The following is a 17,834-nucleotide window of genomic DNA, read 5'->3' as shown; positions in this document are numbered from 1 at the left end:
TGGGTGGGTATATTTGAAAGGCCAAATTATATTTAAGATACACTGTTTTTTCACAGAATGAGAGGAAATATTTGCAAATTATACGTCTCATAAGAGATTTGTATCTAGAACATATAAAGAAATTTTATAAGTCAATAATAAACAGTCAAATAACCCAACTAAAAATAAGCTAAGGCTCTGAATAGATATTTCTCCATAGAAGATGGTCAACAAATGGTCACAAGTACATGAACATATGCCTAACATCATTAGCCTGAGGGAAATGTAAACCAAAACCACAAAGAGATACCACTTCACACCCAGTAGGTTGGCTGGAATCAAAGAGTTGGATAATAATAAGTGTTGACAGGGACATGGAGAAATTGGAACACTCATACACTGCTAGTGGGAATGCAAAAAGGTACGTCCACTTTGAAATATAGTTGGTGGTTCCTCAAATATTTAAACATCAAGTCACTATATGACCCAGCAATTCTACTCCTAGGCATATACTCAGGAGAAAAGAAAGCATATGTTCACACAGAAACTTACATGCAAATGTTCATAGATAGCAGCATTATTCCTAACAGCCCCCAAGTGGAAACAACCCAAATGTTCATCATGGTGAATGGACAAACAGAATACGGTCTATCCATACTATACAATATTATTTGGCAATACAAAGAAATGAAGTCCTGATACATGTTCATACATGTTAAAACATGGATGAACTTTGAAAAGATTATGCTAAGTGAGAGAAACCAGTCACAAAAGACCACATGTTGTATGATTCCATTTATATGAAGTGTCCAGAATAGACAAATCTATAGAGATAGAAAGTAGATTAGTGGTTGCCTAGGGCTGAAGGTATTGGGGAAAATGCAGAGTGACTGCTAATAGGTACAGGGTTTCTCTTTGGAGTCATGAAAATGTTCTAAAATTGACTGTGGCGATGATTGCAGTGCTCTGAATATACTAAAAACCATGGTGTTGCGTACTTTAGAAAAAATAAAAAGTTATGAATGAGGAGAAAAAACAGTTTTAAGTTAGATCACTACTGAGGAGAACATAAATATTTTTAAGTGGTCTTAATAGACCACTTATTTATTTTAATAAATAAACCAACCAATGAAAAGTTTGAATGTGCAATATTATTTATCAGTCTCTGATAAATAGTAATAGGTAATATTGTTGGGTGCTCGTTACGTGCTGGGCACTCTTCTAAAGGTTTTCATGTATTATCTCATTTCACACCTACCAGAATCTGATGAGGCAGATGCTATTACCATCCTCATTTTTCAGATGAGGAAGCTGAGGCAGAGAGGATAAGTAACTCGCTCAGGTTCACGGAGCTGATAAAGGCAGAGCCGAGATGCAAGCTCAGGCCTTCTGTGGCAGAAACACAGACGTTCTGTTTACACAGACCCCACTTTACACTGCTTCTTGTCAAGTGGCAGAATCTCGTGCTCCCAGGAGACACTAGGGAATAAATTATATCACAGGGTGTTCTCCACGGGCCAGCACTTCTCTCACCCAAGATTTATCCCCATGTCCCTGTCTGTAATTGAACAGTGACAGCAATGGCTTTGTTGCTCTCTTGGCACTTTTTTGCTGTAAGGGGACACATGCTCCCTCTGCAGTGGAGTCACCTCCTGCCAGATCATCACTGTTCTAGCTAGGCCCACTGGGGGAAGTAGAAACTCAGATCAAGGCCTCTAATGTGGGACCAGGCCCGAGAGAGGGGACTTGTTTAAAGAAAAGTTGAGTCCTGCTGTAAGTGCAGAGGATAAACCTTGAGGACTCTCACCCAGAACAACACCCCTGAAGAGCCACCACAGTGGGGATGTCCCTCTCTCTCTCATCTCTAGGCCCCTCTTCAAGTTGTGGCGGCTTCTTATTCAGTGCCAGTGGGACATTTTCCAGCCCATCCTACCCTGGATACTACCCCAACAATGCCAACTGTGTCTGGGAAATACAAGTGAACTCCAGCTACCTCATCAACCTGGGCTTCAATAGTCTGCAGTAAGTAACACCCAGGCCATCTGGGAAAGGATGTGTCCTCCACGGAAGACCTTGTGGGTTTGGGTTGTGTTCTAGGTTGTGAGGCTTTTCACTCTCACGTGCTATAGACTATATTTCAGGTTGCTCTGTTCCCTACCGGGAAGCATCAGGCGATATTGGGAAGTCCTTTGATCTGATTGAGGAAGAGCAAGAAGAAAATCTTAGATTCAAGGGCATCATTCATGAAGTCCAAAATATCTATAAAATATATAAGCAACAGGAATTCTGTTGTTGACATGAATCTATTTTTCCATACAGGTTGGAGATGCACAGTAGTTGCAGGTTTGATTATGTTGAAATCTTTGATGGATCATTGAGCAGCAATGTTTCGCTGAGGAAAATTTGTAATTACACCAGGGATATATTCACCTCTTCTTACAACCGAATGACTATTCGATTTCGAAGTGATGTCAGTATCCAAAACACCGGCTTTTCCGCTTGGTATAACTCCTTTCCAAGAGGTGAGTACAAGACATAGAGAACAGACTTGTGGTTGCCAAGGGGAAGGGCTTGTAGGGAAGGGATGGATTGGGAGTTTGGGGTTAGCAGATGCAAACTACTATATATAGGGTGGATAAACAACAAGGTCCTACTGTATAGCACAGGGAACTATATTCAATATCCTGTGATAAACTGTAATGGAAAAGAATACACGTATGTATAACTGAGTCACTTTGCTGTATAGCAGAAATTAACACAACATTGTAAATCAACTATATTTCAATAAAATAAGTTTTAAAAAAGACGTGAGTGCAAACTAGACCTGACCTCTGAGGCTCCGTGGATTCCTGCAGCCCCCTCTTCTACATGCATCATGGTGTATTCAAAGAAGGGCTTCAGTGATGCTTTGCTCATCGTCCTTGTCTCACAGCTGACCATGGTAATCCAAGGCAGCAAGGCGTGGAGAATAGGGGACACACCCTGGCCTTGGGTTTGCCACCACCAACACCCTGGGCACCTGATAACTCACCTTACTGAGCCAACACCTTCCCATCTGGAGGGTGAGGGGGGCTGAGCTCTGTGATGTCTGGAGCCCTTTCCAAGTCGATCACGTAGCTGTCTGTACCCTGATCAGTGCCATTGGGTGACTCTGGGGATTTGGAAAGGACAGTGGGTTATCTGGCCTTTGGCTTTTGTTGGGGGATGTGGCCATCACCTTTTATGTCATGTGTCTTTCAGACGCCAGCTTGAGATTGGTCAATTGGAACTCCTCCCGTCCTGCATGTGCCGGGCGTGTGGAAATTTACCACGGTGGCCAGTGGGGAACAGTGTGTGATGATAACTGGGGCATTCAGGATGCCCAGGTGGTGTGCAGACAGCTGGGGTGTGGCTATGCAGTATCAGCCCCAGGAAACGCCTATTTTGGCTCCGGCTCTGGCCCCATCACCTTGGATGACGTGGAGTGCTCAGGGGTGGAATCTAACCTCTGGCAGTGCCGGAACCGAGGCTGGTTCTCCCATAACTGTGCCCACCGCGAAGACGCTGGGGTCATTTGCACAGGTATTGCATGATGTCATTCGCGGAAGGCCCATGTCACCTCTGACCTGCTACAAGTGGAAGGTGGAGGCCGGTGGCTGATGGTCTGTGGCTCAGTTCAGGGGGAGGGGGCAGGCAGGAGCTTGTCAGTTTGTCCCCTTGGCCTGTCCCCTCCAGGAGACCTTGCAGGGGCCACTTGACCTCTGGTGGGCCTGGGGTCCTTGTACAGAGCACACAGCTGGTGTGCAGTTTATTCTTACTCTCCCCTTTGCTTTATGACCTTTAGCAATGAGTTAACCTCGAAGCTTCAGTTTCCTCCTTCATTAAGGGGGTATGATCATGGTAGAACCTGCTTCCAATGGTGATTAGAGAATTAAAGAGATAATGCATGTAAATCCTTAGAACAGCTCTGGTCAAGTAGGAAGTGATGGTGTTATGACCTTGGCTGTGAAGCTGATGACCCCCAAGTAACGATGGATCTGGGGGAGCAGCTGTGGAAACCCACTTAGGCCTCCTCCTAGTGTCACAGACCTCCCCAGCAGTAGACCCTAGGTGCACTCACTGATTTCCAGCCACACTTCAGTGACCCATACTTTCTTTCTTTCCCTTTTTAGGAACCTATACAACCACACCTGGTAAGTACCCGCGGTTTCATCTCACCACCCAGCTACCCCCTCTCTGCTGCTGGTCCCAGAGCTGCAGTCATGGTGATCACTCTCCAAAGAGTTTGCCTCTCCTGCTGCTTCCGGCACGTGGCATTCCCTGCAGCTGATGTCCCAACCCCAGGAGGGCTGAGCCTCTCTCTAGGCTCCTCTTTGTCCTTTAGTAGCCTGGCCAGCCTAAGATTTGGATCTCTGGTCAGTCCCTAGGCGAGGCTGCCCCCCCTCCCCCGTGTAGATCCCACCCCTCCCCTTGGACACTAGCCCCTGGTCAGTGCTGGCTGGCTGGAGCCTGCTTCATCTCTGAGCTCGGTGTGTAATCAGCAAGAGCTCCTGACTGGCTGCTCTTGAGCTGCTGCTGAACACCCCCCCTCCCCCCGCCTCCCCGAGATCTTTCCTCTCCGTCCCCACCCTCCCCTCCTCACCACCTGGCTTCCTGCAGCAGCAGCAGCTTCAGGCTGCCCCTCCCCTCTGATCCATTCTCTGCAGTGCAGCTAGGGGCATCTTCACAAGATGCCAAGGTCAGTCCCAGCCTTGGGGACTGATTCCTCAGGGCCTTCTGGTCACAGATCCTCACTGCTCAGGACAACCTCTGGGGCTCTGCACAATTCTCTCCTGTTGTCTGGTTAGTTCCCGCCATCCTTCCTGCCCCTGCTGCATGCACGCTGAGGTTCCCCAAATGTGCCAGGTACACCTAGGTTCCTTCGCACACACTGTTCTCTCTGCCTGGAACGCCCTTTCTCCCTTTTTGCCTCGCCTCCCTGATTATCCACCCACCCTTTCCCTGCTCAGTCTGGGTCAGGAACCAAAGCTCCAGGCTCCCACCGCCTCCTGGGCTTTGCTCCACCACAGTCCCAGTCCATGACGCTGGGATTGGCTCTTTTCCATCCTCTCCTCCAGGCTGTGTGGTCCCTGAGGGCAAGGCCTGTATCCAGCATTCACGGTGAACCCAGGGTTGGCACATCTCCAGGCACAGAGCCAGCAAGGACTCAGCAGTTGTGTCAAGGGTACCGGGAAACTGATCATTATGTTTTCTCTTTGTCAACAGATCCTGTTTACAACCTCACCCGCCCAGCCAGTAAGTTCTGAGCTCCCTGACAAGCCCCCTTTCCCTTCTCCTCGGTGACAGTGACACTGGGGAGGGACGAGGAGAATGATGAGGAGATGGTTGCCCTGAGTCCAGCCTCTGTGGAGGGGCACCCCGCTGACCATCAGTGCGTAGTTTGGGTCTAGGCACCTCCTGGTGGGTTTCTGTCTTGGGAATTGTTTGAAAACTCTCCCCCAGGTCACTGTGCAGTGTGCACTGTAGGTCATCCGTGTTTCCATTTTATCCCAACAGCAAATTACACCTGCGGAGGCTTCCTGTCCCAATCTTCAGGGAGCTTCTTCAGCCCATTCTACCCTGGGAACTATCCGAACAACGCCAAGTGTGTGTGGGACATTGAGGTTCAAAACAACTACCGTGTGACTGTGGTCTTCAGAGATGTCCAGTAAGTGTGTGTGAGGGACCTTGCAGACACTGTCGAAGGGGATAAATGGCACCTAGCGCTTCAGGAGACATGTTGGCCCCGTTGACATTTTTTCTTATGGGTTCCATTTTCGACCAAGCACAGAGGTGGCGCCAGGACCAGAGCCCTGGTTTCAAGTTGCACCTATGTCACTAATTTCCTGTGTGAGCACGGGAAATCACTTAATTCACCTTAGCCTCAAGAGAGGAGAATAAAATAACTGCTCTCCTACCTTTGCTGGTTACTGGGAGGGTCACAAGAGAGAAATATATGAAGATACTTGGACGATGTTATCCAGTGGGAGGGATTTTAGTTAGGAGTACTAATAATTATTATTATTACAATAATTATTATAATAGTAATAATAATAATAACAATAATAATTGTTAGGAGTAATAAGAAGAAGAATCCTATTAACAACCACACCAGTTTTTCTGAACCCTTTTCACTCTACTCCCTCCTTTTTTTGGGTGAGTTTCGGGCAGAGGAGGAGAAATCCCTGCAGCAGAGGTTAGGTTATCTGTTCCTCATCCAATGAAGAGTGGGAATCCTTGTTTTAAGTGGAGGAGACTTCATCAGCACGACAGTGATACATGATTGGTTCAAGGAAGGGGGGTGACCACAGCGAGTCACCAGTAGTTTCTAGAGTCCTGGGAAGGGGGTACCATAATTTCTCCTCTAACAGCCACCACTGAACAAAGTAGTTTTCTCTCTTGATTCCTGGTTGCAGTGGCCTTGGGAGTCTCTGCGTTGGAAATTTGTGTGGGGTTTTGTGAAAGGTACAATATTATTTTAATCTCTTCATCGTTACAATTCGTACTGGATTGTGGGGACGTATGAAATCCTTTGGAGGAAGGTTGACCGTGACTGCTTCTGAGTCAGCATCTTAATAACAATGACCACCATTTGTGACATTTTATGAAGCACTTTTCCATATATTAACATTGTTTGAGCCTCACGACGGCTTTCTTCAGTATACACGGGTAGGGAGATTTCACCTTCGTAAATAAGAAACCTGAGCTGCAGAGAGGCTATTTGACTTGCCCAGTATTTTTTTCTTCAATTATTTGTTTCTATCCCTATGAATTCATGGATTTTAAAAAATTCTATGGGAAACTGGGGTCTTTTTGATCAAAGAAAAAGTCTAAGGTAGGATGTGATCCTTTCTCACGTGATGCAAAAGGCTGTCAGGAGAGGGGCTGTAGATCTCATATGTGTGACCCCAAAAGGCAGGGCTAGAACCAGGTATGGAGGTCATGGGAAGATGAATCTCCGCCCGATTTAAGAAAGTCTCACAAACTGGTGGTTACCAGTGGGGAGAGGGATTGGAGGAGGGACAGTACAGGGGGAGGGGATTAAGAGGTAGAAACTGTTATGTATAAAATAAGCTACAAGGATACATTGTATCAATACAACGCAGGGAACATAGCCAATATTTTATAATAACTATAAATGGAGTATAACCTTTAAACATTGTGAATCACTATATTGTACACCCGTAACTTGTATAATATTGTACATCAACTATACTTCAATAAAAAAAGGAAATCTATTACTTTCAATTAATTTTGTCAGAGTTTCTGGCTTAGAGGTGTGATGCCTCTCACGGAGATCTGACCCCCTGCATCAAATCCTGGTTAAAAGTGAAGCCAGAACTGTGTGTTGTGTCTCTGCAGGCTTGAAGGCGGCTGTAACTACGATTATATTGAAGTGTTTGACGGCCCTTACCACAGTTCCCCTCTGCTCGCCCGGGTTTGTGATGGGGCAAGGGGCTCCTTCACCTCGTCATCCAACTTCATGTCCATTCGCTTCATCAGCGATGGCAGCGTCATGAAGAGAGGGTTCCAGGCTGACTACTACTCCAGTCTTTTCAATGGGAACACAAGTAAGTCCCCGTCCGTCTGGGTGGGGCCCCTCAGAGTGACTTCTGCTGCTCCGCCTTCCCATGGCTGTGAAATGAGAAATGATGGCCGCCTTTTCAGGTCACCAAGGCTCTATCTGGTGCAGAAAGGGGCCAAGAGCAGTGGGTCTTGGGACTCTGGCTCCCAGACATGGCCGATGGGTGGCGCGTTGGCCTTTCCGTGGTCAGCAGCGATGAAGTAGAAGGGCAAGGTGATGCTTTCAACAGATAGTGAGATGTCAGTGCCAAGGGCAGAGGGGATCACCTGGCTTGAGGCCTTGTGGCCTTCCCAGCGTGTGGGGCACTGTGCCCTTGTCCTGACACCTAGCACATTCGGCTGCTGCCTGAAGATGGTCTGAGCTGGTCACTCAGCCACGTCCAGCAGAGGCTGATGGCCACGGTTTGAGCCGTTAAGTGGACTGATGTACAGATTGGCCAGGGGCCGGGCGAGGCGAGGTACTGGCTCCCTTTGAGGTCAGGATTTTAAGCACCGACCTGCCCCTTAGCTAAAGGACCTATGTTTAGGTCCATAGCTAAGGATGTTGATTTTCCGACATCCCCGCAATTCAACCCGAGCGTTACTTTACTATATGGATAAGCGGCAACTTGGCAAAACATGTTGCTTGTTTCACACCCTGCCTTCACTTCTCCATCAGAGGAATCCTAGCCCCTGTGCCCTCGAGGGGTCTCACGAGAGTGAAACTGACTTGAGCCCCAGGGCACCTGGCGTGGTGGTGAGCCGTGTCCGCAGGCAGACCATCTGCCAGCCATCTCAATCTCTGCACCTTTCTGTGGGCTTTGGGGGGCGCTGACACTGACCGCACTGTCTACCCTCGGCCCCCAGAGCTGCTTTGCCTGCAGAATCACATGCGAGCCAGCGTGAGCGTGGGCTACCTCCGGTTCCTGGGCTACTCTGCCAGAGACCTTGTCATTCCCGGCTGGAACAGGAACTACCAGTGTCAGCCCCAGATTACTTCGAGCCAGGTGACCTTCACAGTTCCCTACTCCGGCTGTGGCACCACCCAGCAGGTAAGCCTGGAGCTTCTCCCTCTCCCTCCTGCTGAGCCAGCTTTCTTACAGTGCCCTGCGCTGTGCTTTGTGAATTCCGGGGACCCAGAAAACATGAGTATGGTATAACCAGAACGTAATCGGGCTGAAGATATAAATCCGTCCCTTGGTGCCATGACGTAGCTGCAGCCATGTCCAAATAGAAGGAAGGAAAGTCAGTGGGGAGGAGGTTTTCCCACACTGTCCACCAGAGAGGGTGCCTGGCAGGCTGCTGTCACTTCGGCAAGAGCGATAGCAGCTCCCAGGGTCAGCTGCAGGTTCTGAAGGGCCTGGAGCTTCTACAGGTTGGTGTTGGGGTGGGCGAGAGACGCAGGTGCCTCATTCATGGACAGAATGCAAGCATATCTTAGTTTTAGAAATCTTACAAAAACACATGGCTGTGCCAGTGCATTGCTGAGCCCCGGGAGAGCCTGGGCAGGGGGGGCCCTGAAGCTTAAGTTTCATTAGCTTCACAGTAAATTGGCCTCTGCAGCTATCATTTGTTGAGCTGTCTCCACCTGGAGTGACCAGTTGTCTCCGTTGACCTGGGACTTTGCAGATTTTAGCATGGAGAAGTCTCATGTCCCAGGAAACTCCTTAATCCTGTCACCCTACAAGTGGCAGACACTGAGATTAGTCTGTGTCAAACTCCCCCAAATCCCCACCAAGATGATGCAAGTCTCCCCTCATTGTCATCCTACTTGAAAAACAGGGAGACTGGGCTTTGAGGCGTCAAGCAGGTTGCTTAAAGCTACTTAGCCAGGAAGCGGTAGGGCCAACGCCAGACTCTGAGAATCTCAAAAATGTGGCACTGAGTGAAAGAAGCCAGGCGTGCAAGATTACCCACCCTGTGATGTCATTTCTATGAAATTTGTGTACGATAGTGAGCCGACCCGGCGGGAGGGGACTGCCTGCAAAGGGGCAGGATGGAGCTGTTTGAATTAATGAGAGTGTGAGTCTTTTACTGTCAAACCCCACCGAATGGTAAACTTAGAGTTGTTGCATTTAATTTTATGTAAATTCATTTTAAATTCTGCACTCTAAGTTCTGAATTTTTGGCTGACACCTAAGTAATCACTTCAAGATTTTGTCTGTCAGGGAACAGACACAGTGCAAATACTTTTATTAGGTTTAGGACCGCAGTAAATATACAGCACAAAATGCTCAAATACGTACAATGTGTGTGACACACGCGATCAGAGGCTTTGCCCGTCACCAAAGACGTACCGTACATTTGCCGCGTGCCAAGCTAGGTGCTATGAGGGTGCTGTTCATTATCTGGCAAGGTCACAAGGAACCGTGAGAGAGGGAGGGGACACTCGTTTAGCTAACCAGATGGGCCTGTCAGCCACAGGTGGGTGCCCGGGCCCGAGGGTCTGCAGTTGCCACTGTGGCCCCCCAGCGCCCATTGGACAGTCCCTACAGACACCAGATCTCCTTCTGAAAGGAGCTGACTGGGTCAGGGATGCTTACATGCAGAGAAGGGTACAGATGAGTCACGCCCTGCAAACGTTCTAGTGGACCTGGATTTTACATTTCACCCTGTCAATCAGTCGTGTTGGATTCTGGTTTGTCCTGAGTTTAGTCAGTGGGAATCAGTCTACCAAAGGTGACCACCCCTCCCAGTTCCAAATATGCAGCCTGGAGCCTCTGACATCTGAGCCATCCTATCTGTGTTCCTTCATCTCCAATAGGAGCTGCCAAAGCCACGGGCCAGCCCTGGTCTTCTAATCTGGCTGGTCGTGGGCAGCACAGGCTGCATTCTGATTCCTCTGCTTATTTAAATACCTGTATCCAGCAAACCGTGCCTCCAGGGCAGGCCGATGTTTCATTCACCTTTGCAACTGCCAGTGCCCCTGGTGTGGAGCCTAAGCCTTTATAATCAGATTATTAAGGGCTAGTATGCGTGCCAGGCACTGAACTAAGAGTTCCACAAGACTTTCAAAATTCTCGAGACAACTTCTGTTCCCATTTAATTGTGAGGAAACAGAAGCTTGCAGAGGTTAAGCCACTTGCCCAAGGCCACATGATCACGAACTGTGGAGCCGGGATTCAAAGGCAGGACGGTATGATCCGTAGCTGGGACTTTCTGCATCTCCTCCAGGTGCCCCGTTTAGTGGGTGTCTGACGAACGTTGTGTCTGAATAGGCGAGGTCTCCCCACCACAGGAGTGGGAGGGATGCCAGGCGGAAGAGGCCGAGTCTCTATGGGATAGCCGTTGACATGTCTGCCAGACTCCCACTCCATCCCAAGTGCCTTGCACACTGAGCAGACGTCTAATAATGAATTTTAATTTAAAATCAGAACAGCTTCTGATGATCAAGAAATAAACCTGCAACCCACTTTCATTGTTTGGCGTGCATTCAGAATCTAGCTTGACCATGGAAACCACAGGCAAATGTGGATTCAAGAACACTTTCATGTGAATGTACAGAGTTCAATTGAAGGCACCTCAGCTTGTCTTTGAAGGAGTAACAAGGTGGCAACATTTATATGGTTTATTGCGATAACCACTGGCACTCCAATATAAAGCGCCCCCCTCTTTTTTTAAGAAAATATAAAGGCAGAAAACACAGTGTACTTCCCATGAAGGAATGGAAGGCGTAGAGCCCATCCTAGGCCCTTTGCCAGACCTGAGTCCAAAGTGCGGGCTCTGGCGTCCCCTGCAGGCCAGAGCCTCCCTCTGACGGGAGAAAAGGGAAACCCACGGTCAGAGAGTAGGCAAGGGTCCCAGGGTGGCAAGACCACTTTAGATAGTTGTTAAACTTTTCTCTTTTCACATGTCTTTCTGGAAGGGACAAACTCAGAGCTGAATTTTGCAACTTCAGACATGAAGTGAAAGCCTCTCCAACACATGCTGCTCTAAAGAATAATTATATTTAGGTTGTACAAGCGCTGGCTTCAGAAGGGAACTTGTCTAATCTCCCAAATGGCCAGGAATGAACTTTTGCTCCTGACAGCGCATATGACTAAATGTCACTCAATGACAAACTTGCTATTCTTTTTTTTTTTTTTTTAAGAGTAAGGTTGTCTTACATTTTAGGGCTTCTATTTAGGCCACTATGGTGTTATTTTTGTGCCTGTTCTTGCAGAGGCACCCACGGCTGGTGGGAACTCGTACCAGGCAAGGACAAGTTTGCTTATGACCATCACAGCATATGGGAGGGAAAGAGTGCACCACGCCCAGTCTCCAACTGGAGATGCTGCTCTTGTGCTCACCTCACCTGCGGCCAGATGATCATGACCATGGGGCTTCCAGGGGCATTTGCTCACCTGTGTCCTCTTGGCCATTTGGGCTGGTTGCTCCTGGCACCATCCTTCTTTCATCACAAGTACTTTTGCTGGACTTCTGCCCCCTGGACCTTTCCTCCATTCCATGGATCTTTATTGATGCTACTGATGCTATAGTTAACACTACACCAAGCCCTGGGAAAAGAGAGATGCTTAGACATCACCCTTTCCTTGAAATGCTTACAGACCACCAGGTGTGAGACTCTTGTCTCTGGAAAGGTCACTCTTATGAGACGGTAGGCACATCAAACAGCGTGAGAGACCAACATTCTTATGAATTTGCTGCTTCATGAAAGGCACAGCAGGAAATGGTCCTGTGGTTTGGGGAGTGGAGAAGCAAAGCGTGACAGGAAGTGCTCCAGCATTGCCATGGCCCCCACTCCAACCCTCCCCCACCCCGCCCCACACCACCACCTTGTTGTCCATATGAGCCTCTGGGGAATTTCCTGCCCCAGAGGTCAGAGACCTGCCGCAGCCATAACTCTGGATCTCTGTTGCTTCAGGCTCCGGCAGCTTCAGACACCAAACTGCAATAACTACTGACCCATCCAAACAGCACAGTGAAAACGAATCCCACTAGCCCCTCCCACGACTGCCTCCCCTGATTTCTCCCAGCAAGAGCGAGAATGAAATAGAACAAGCCAGAAGGCCCCTGAGCCATGGAGACCAAACTCTGCTTAGTCATACAGCAGGGGTAGGGGGTCATCCAGACACCCCCATCTTTCCATAAGCAGCAGCTCCTGGGAGGCACCAACACACTGTGGTCCCCATCACGTGGCAGAGGAAAGGGGATGTGTGAAAGGAGGGAGTCTTGCTGGTGAAGTGTATCCATCCCAGGTAATGGTAGCCATGGTGATAGGCATGTGCCATCTCTGTGTGGTTCTGGGAGGGTTTTGAAATCTTGCAGCATCACTTCAGTCTCATTCTCACCCAAACCAGCAACGAGATTCCCTTAGTAGGTGACGTTTGCCTGACTCTGCTCGCCTGCCTGTCTCTCCCAGGTGGATAATGATACCATCACCTACTCCAACTTCCTCAAAGCAGCTGTTTCGAGTGGCATCATCAAGAGGAGGAAGGACCTCCACATTCACATCAGCTGCAAAATGCTCCAGAACACCTGGGTTAACACGATGTACATTGCTAATGACACCCTCGAGGTCAAGAACATACAATACAGCAATTTTGACGTGAACATTTCCTTTTATACATCCTCTTCATTCTTATATCCCGTGACCAGCAGCCCATACTATGTGGACCTGAACCAGGATTTGTACCTTCAGGCTGAAGTCTTCCATTCTAACGCCTCCCTGGCCTTATTTGTGGACACCTGTGTGGCGTCACCACATCGCAATGACTTTACATCTTTGACTTATGATCTCATCCGGAGTGGGTAAGGAGTGTCTTCATGGGGTGGACTTCAGCCTTTACCTGATAACTCACACACAACCAGCCCAGAGCTCAAGGGAGGCAGATTGGGCTCCCAGTAGCTCAAGCTTAACCAGCCAGGCTGTCCTCTCTGGGCATCTGGAGAACTGAGTGGCCATCAAGCAGGTTAGCTATAAAGTAAAATTAGACCAAGTGACTGAACTCCAGGCAAGCCTTAATATTAAAAAGACATGCCTGTAGTGGGAAAATGTTGTTTTTGAAGCAGATGGAGGTTGAGATGCCAGCTCTGCCCCGTCCCAGCTGCATCACTCTGGACGGGCAATAGCACCTCTCTGAACTAGTTTCTGCAGCCATCAAAGAGCGTAGTGGAGCCCATATCACAGCCTGTCGGAAGGATTAAACAAGGAGGAGATGGGGTGCCGCACAAAGAGCATGCCCAGCAGGTGGTCCACAAGGAATGTTGTGAAGGCAGCAGGCGGTCCCCTGACCGCCACCCTCTGAGGAGGATGCCCAGCCCATGGGGTGGGTGGCGCGAGGAAGGCAGCGCCTTGCTGAGAGCTGACGGTGACTCCTCTCCTCCTCCAGGTGTGTGAAGGATGAAACCTACCGATCCTACCGCCAGCCCTCACCCAACGTCCTCCGCTTCAAGTTCAGTTCCTTCCACTTCCTGAGCCGCTTCCCTTCCGTGTACCTGCAGTGCAAGATGGTCGTGTGCAGGGCGTACGATGCCTCGTCCCGCTGCAGCAGAGGCTGCATTGTGAGGGCCAAGAGGGGCGTGGGCTCCTACCAGGAGAAGGTGGATGTCGCCCTGGGACCCATCCTGCTGCAGGTCCCGCACGCTGAGAAGAGGAGCCTGGGTAGGTGGCCATCTTCCCACCCCGCCATCTGCCAGGACCCAGGCCCGTGAACCACGGGGACTTGGGATGCTTCCGTGGGTGTCCCGTTTCCCCTCGAATAGGGCTCCTGTGCTACTCTGGGCGATATGAAGTGGAGCTAGACCTGGTTCTCACCTTCTTCCGAGAGCTTCTGGTCCGTGGGGGATGCGCGTGTAGGGTTTGGTCAAGACAGTTCTAATGTGGGACACAGAACACCTGACACTTTTACCCTCTGGGTTCTGAATACCCAACCTCACACTCCTCATCTGTAAAACAAAAACGTTAATACTTACCTCTTAGGACTGTTGAGAGGGTTACACAAAATACTGTTAGTTCCACTGCCCTGGCCCCTGCCTGGTATAAGTCACCAGCTGCAAAGAACGGTGATTTTGTTACTATCGTTATTGTCACCAATGTTAACATTAATCATCACGTTATTACTTATAATGATGATGACAAACTGTAGCCCTGGAGTAGTGCGATCAGGGTCTGGGCAGGGCCGTGTAGATCCAGGCAGGACTGGTTTATTCTCACGGCTCCCAGGGGTTGATCCTGGAAAAGCCATTTCATTTTCCCCATCTAGAACGGGGAGCAGATTTCCCACTGGGCTGTTCTGTTGTGCGTGTGGGTGAGGAAATGTTTGCCGAGGGATTCCCATGGTTTCTGGTCCAGGCCGGACCAGGTCAACAAGTGTGGTGGCGTTGGTGACAGGGGCAGATATGGGGCAGCACTAGTCACAAATCTGCCCGCAGTCACAGGGCTTCACCCCACAGAGGATCTTTGACAGCTTGCTCCCCTCGGGGCCCAGATTCAGGCCCTCCCCTGGAAGTCTGGCTGCTTCCAGGCTCTTTCCTCCCATATTCAACATTCCAGGCATCTTTGGAAGACCAATTATGTGCCAGGAGACAGAGAACTAAATACATCAAAATCCTTGCCCTGAGCAGCTTCCATTCCAGCGGGAGGGGACACAGTGCAGTCATAAGTCACCTGCATGGTACCCACCATGGGGGCTGGAGCTACAAGAGAGAAGGAAGGCAGGGCAGGGGGAGGGGCAAAGGCGGCCGATGGGGACGCCGTTCATGTCTCTCCTTTTCCTTCTCTTCCCACCGACACTGCGGTAGCTTAAGGCTGGTGTCCCTCTTGCTGGGACCTTTGTACCCATTTCCCAAATGGGCTCAAATGCCCCAACTCACTCTCTTCCCATCCATCGGGAACCTTCAGCCAGATATCTTATGCCAAAGCCCAGCTCTGACTTCCTGTTCACGAACCTTCTTTGCTCCTGTTGGCTGACAAGACACTGTGAAGTCCGCCAGGGCTGACGCTCAGCTGCTCTTTGGGGTCTGACCTCAGTTTCCTGAAAGGCACTCTTTTCTCCCTTCTTTTCCCCGCCCACCAAACAGTTCTGATTGCTATCACCCTGCCCTGGGACCCCCATCCTTACTTCTCTCCCCTCTCCTTCCCAGACCGGCCAGAGGTTGACCTGGAAGAGGAGGCCAGCGCCCAGGGGAGCTACCACAGTGCCACCATCCTTGCTGGGGTCTTCCTGGTTGTGCTCTTGGCTGTAGCAGCCTTCGCATTGGGGAGGAGCACCCGTGCTGCCCGTGGCCAGCCTCTGAGCTCTAGGATGTGAAGCAGGAGAACACACGCGATGATCAGACGCAGGCCCCATGCTCTGGAGCCCATAAGAGGAGGGAAGAAACCAGTGTCCAGAGCTTGGCACCCAGAGCACCCAACTCTGGCCCAGGTGCACAGTGGTGGGTGGGGGAGGAGGGGGTGAGAAGGATGGGAGCAGGTTTTCCCAGAAACACAGACTTGGTGCTGGGACGAAATGTCAGGCAAGCAGGTGCTGGAACCTAAAATCCCACGTGAAGCAGTGAGCCACACACTAGGAACAGCAGCGCTTGTTCTAGATAGAATTTCTTTTCTGACTTTTTATGAACCAGCTTCTTTGGCCTGTAGTGTATATCTTAGCCTTTTCTTATTATAGGACAAGCCAAATAAAGAACTTTTTTCAAAGCAAGTGTCGGTTTGGTCACTGTTTCCAGTGCCACATCTAAGCACTGATCCCTTCATGTTAGGTAGACAGGTAACGTGGGCTCCCACAAGGAGTGAGAAAGGCCACGGGGCCCTGCCCTGTCGTGCCCCTGAGGCGGAGGAGAGTGTGGAGTGAGCAGTGGACAGGTGGGGGTGAGACAGCTTCACCGCATCCCCCACGCACAGCCCCTCGGGGTCTTCACGGGCAAGGCGGCTGTGATGGGCAGACAGCCACGCCCACATCAACCTGCCTCCCCTCCCTGGACCCATTACAGCCTCTGTACGCCGGGCATGGGAGGCAAAGTTGGGCACATTCCCTTCTTGTACGTGTCCTCGATGGAGCAGGTACTTGTAGGAGTGGCCCCCGAGGGGCCTGGGGTAGTGTCGAGCTTGGGGTGTGGGCTGAGAGGGTGAAATGTCAGGAGCTCATGGGGGCAACAGGACAGAAAACTCTCGACAGAGACCTGCAGTGACCCTTGACATGTCCGCTCCCTCCCACATGGCCTCCTGTGAGGTGTGAAGTGTGGAGCAGACTTGGTAGAGGGTCAGGAAGTACAGGAAGTTGGAACCTTTAACATCTGTGTGAAAGCATCTCCCGCTAGGTTGACAGGGGACCTGCTTGACACCGCTGCATGCGGTTGGCCATCTGACCACTCAAACCTCTGTCCCCTGTCCTTTGGCCACTGGAGCCTCATTTATATCACCCTTGTTTGGGAGGGGACCACTCACCCTTATCTTCCTAGGACCTTCTTGGTTTGGCACTGCTGCCCCTTGTCCTGAGAACCCCCTCTGTTCCCCGACTAACCGGGAGGGTTGGTCAACCTAAACTTTGGGCAGCAGGGCTAGCGGGGAGCTGGGGTCTAGGTTCCCATGACAACCACGAAATGTAGCAGACAGGACGCAGAAGCGGGCAGGAGACCAGGCCAAAGTGCAGCAGCCAAGGTGGCTGCTACGTGCCTTGATCCACCGGACACAGGATTTGGGAGACTGCCCTTAGCTCGGGTTAGTGTCTGGTCATATTTTTTTGGTCTCTAGGGGCCAAGAGCAGATGGGTGAGAAGACCTCAGGTTTTACTCAGGACTGGATCAAGACCCTGAGTTACAAAAGCATGTGGGCCTTCATGATGTGTGTGTGTGTGTGTGTGTGTGTGTGTGTGTGTGTGTGTGCGCACCTGGGGTGGACTGGATAACGTCTTCCAGCACCATGTGAGGAGCTGGGCCAGCACCGCTCACGTTCACTCTCCAGTGTGTGAGCACAGTGACGTCTCTGCCTGCGGGAGAAGTGGAAAAGAGAAAGTGTCTAGTGGGGAAGGGTCCCTGGTGGCTGGAGTCACAGGACCCCGCTCTAACAGGATGTTCGTTTCAGGAAGAGATTCCTGGAAGGGAGGCTAGTCCTGCTTTCACTTCTCTGTGGAGGGAAGGTCTAGCTCAGAGAGAGAAGAAGCCATTTGGGAGTTGTCTGCCCTTTTCAGGAGGACCAGCTGGAAACTGCAAACGGGCTGCCTCCGCAAAGCCGCGGGCACTGAGCCCACCCTGGGGCTGCGCTTTGCGGGAACGGAGAGCAGTCAGATGAGGCCCAGGGCTTTTCCTTGGACTTGTTCTCAGTTTGTAACTGCATC

At 50.3% G+C, this 17,834-nt stretch overlaps 1 protein-coding gene across 1 annotated transcript in view; it reads left to right on the top strand.

The window, feature by feature from the left end:
* Positions 1 to 15,812, top strand: part of DMBT1 (deleted in malignant brain tumors 1) — an 84,962-nt gene extending 69,150 nt beyond the window's left edge. Inside the window, 11 exon segments of the mRNA XM_061189599.1 lie at positions 1,848 to 2,001; positions 2,299 to 2,501; positions 3,220 to 3,540; positions 4,131 to 4,151; positions 5,224 to 5,253; positions 5,515 to 5,665; positions 7,360 to 7,568; positions 8,428 to 8,612; positions 12,923 to 13,311; positions 13,893 to 14,164; positions 15,646 to 15,812. Coding sequence (XP_061045582.1) covers positions 1,848 to 2,001; positions 2,299 to 2,501; positions 3,220 to 3,540; positions 4,131 to 4,151; positions 5,224 to 5,253; positions 5,515 to 5,665; positions 7,360 to 7,568; positions 8,428 to 8,612; positions 12,923 to 13,311; positions 13,893 to 14,164; positions 15,646 to 15,812 — 2,102 coding nt within the window.
* Positions 15,813 to 17,834: the final 2,022 nt, after the last annotated feature.

Source organism: Eubalaena glacialis, chromosome 1 (genome assembly GCF_028564815.1).
Source record: "Eubalaena glacialis isolate mEubGla1 chromosome 1, mEubGla1.1.hap2.+ XY, whole genome shotgun sequence".
Lineage (NCBI taxonomy): Eukaryota > Metazoa > Chordata > Mammalia > Artiodactyla > Balaenidae > Eubalaena > Eubalaena glacialis.
The sequence above is the reverse complement of the archived record's forward strand: the minus strand, read 5'-3'. Positions and strand labels throughout refer to the sequence as shown.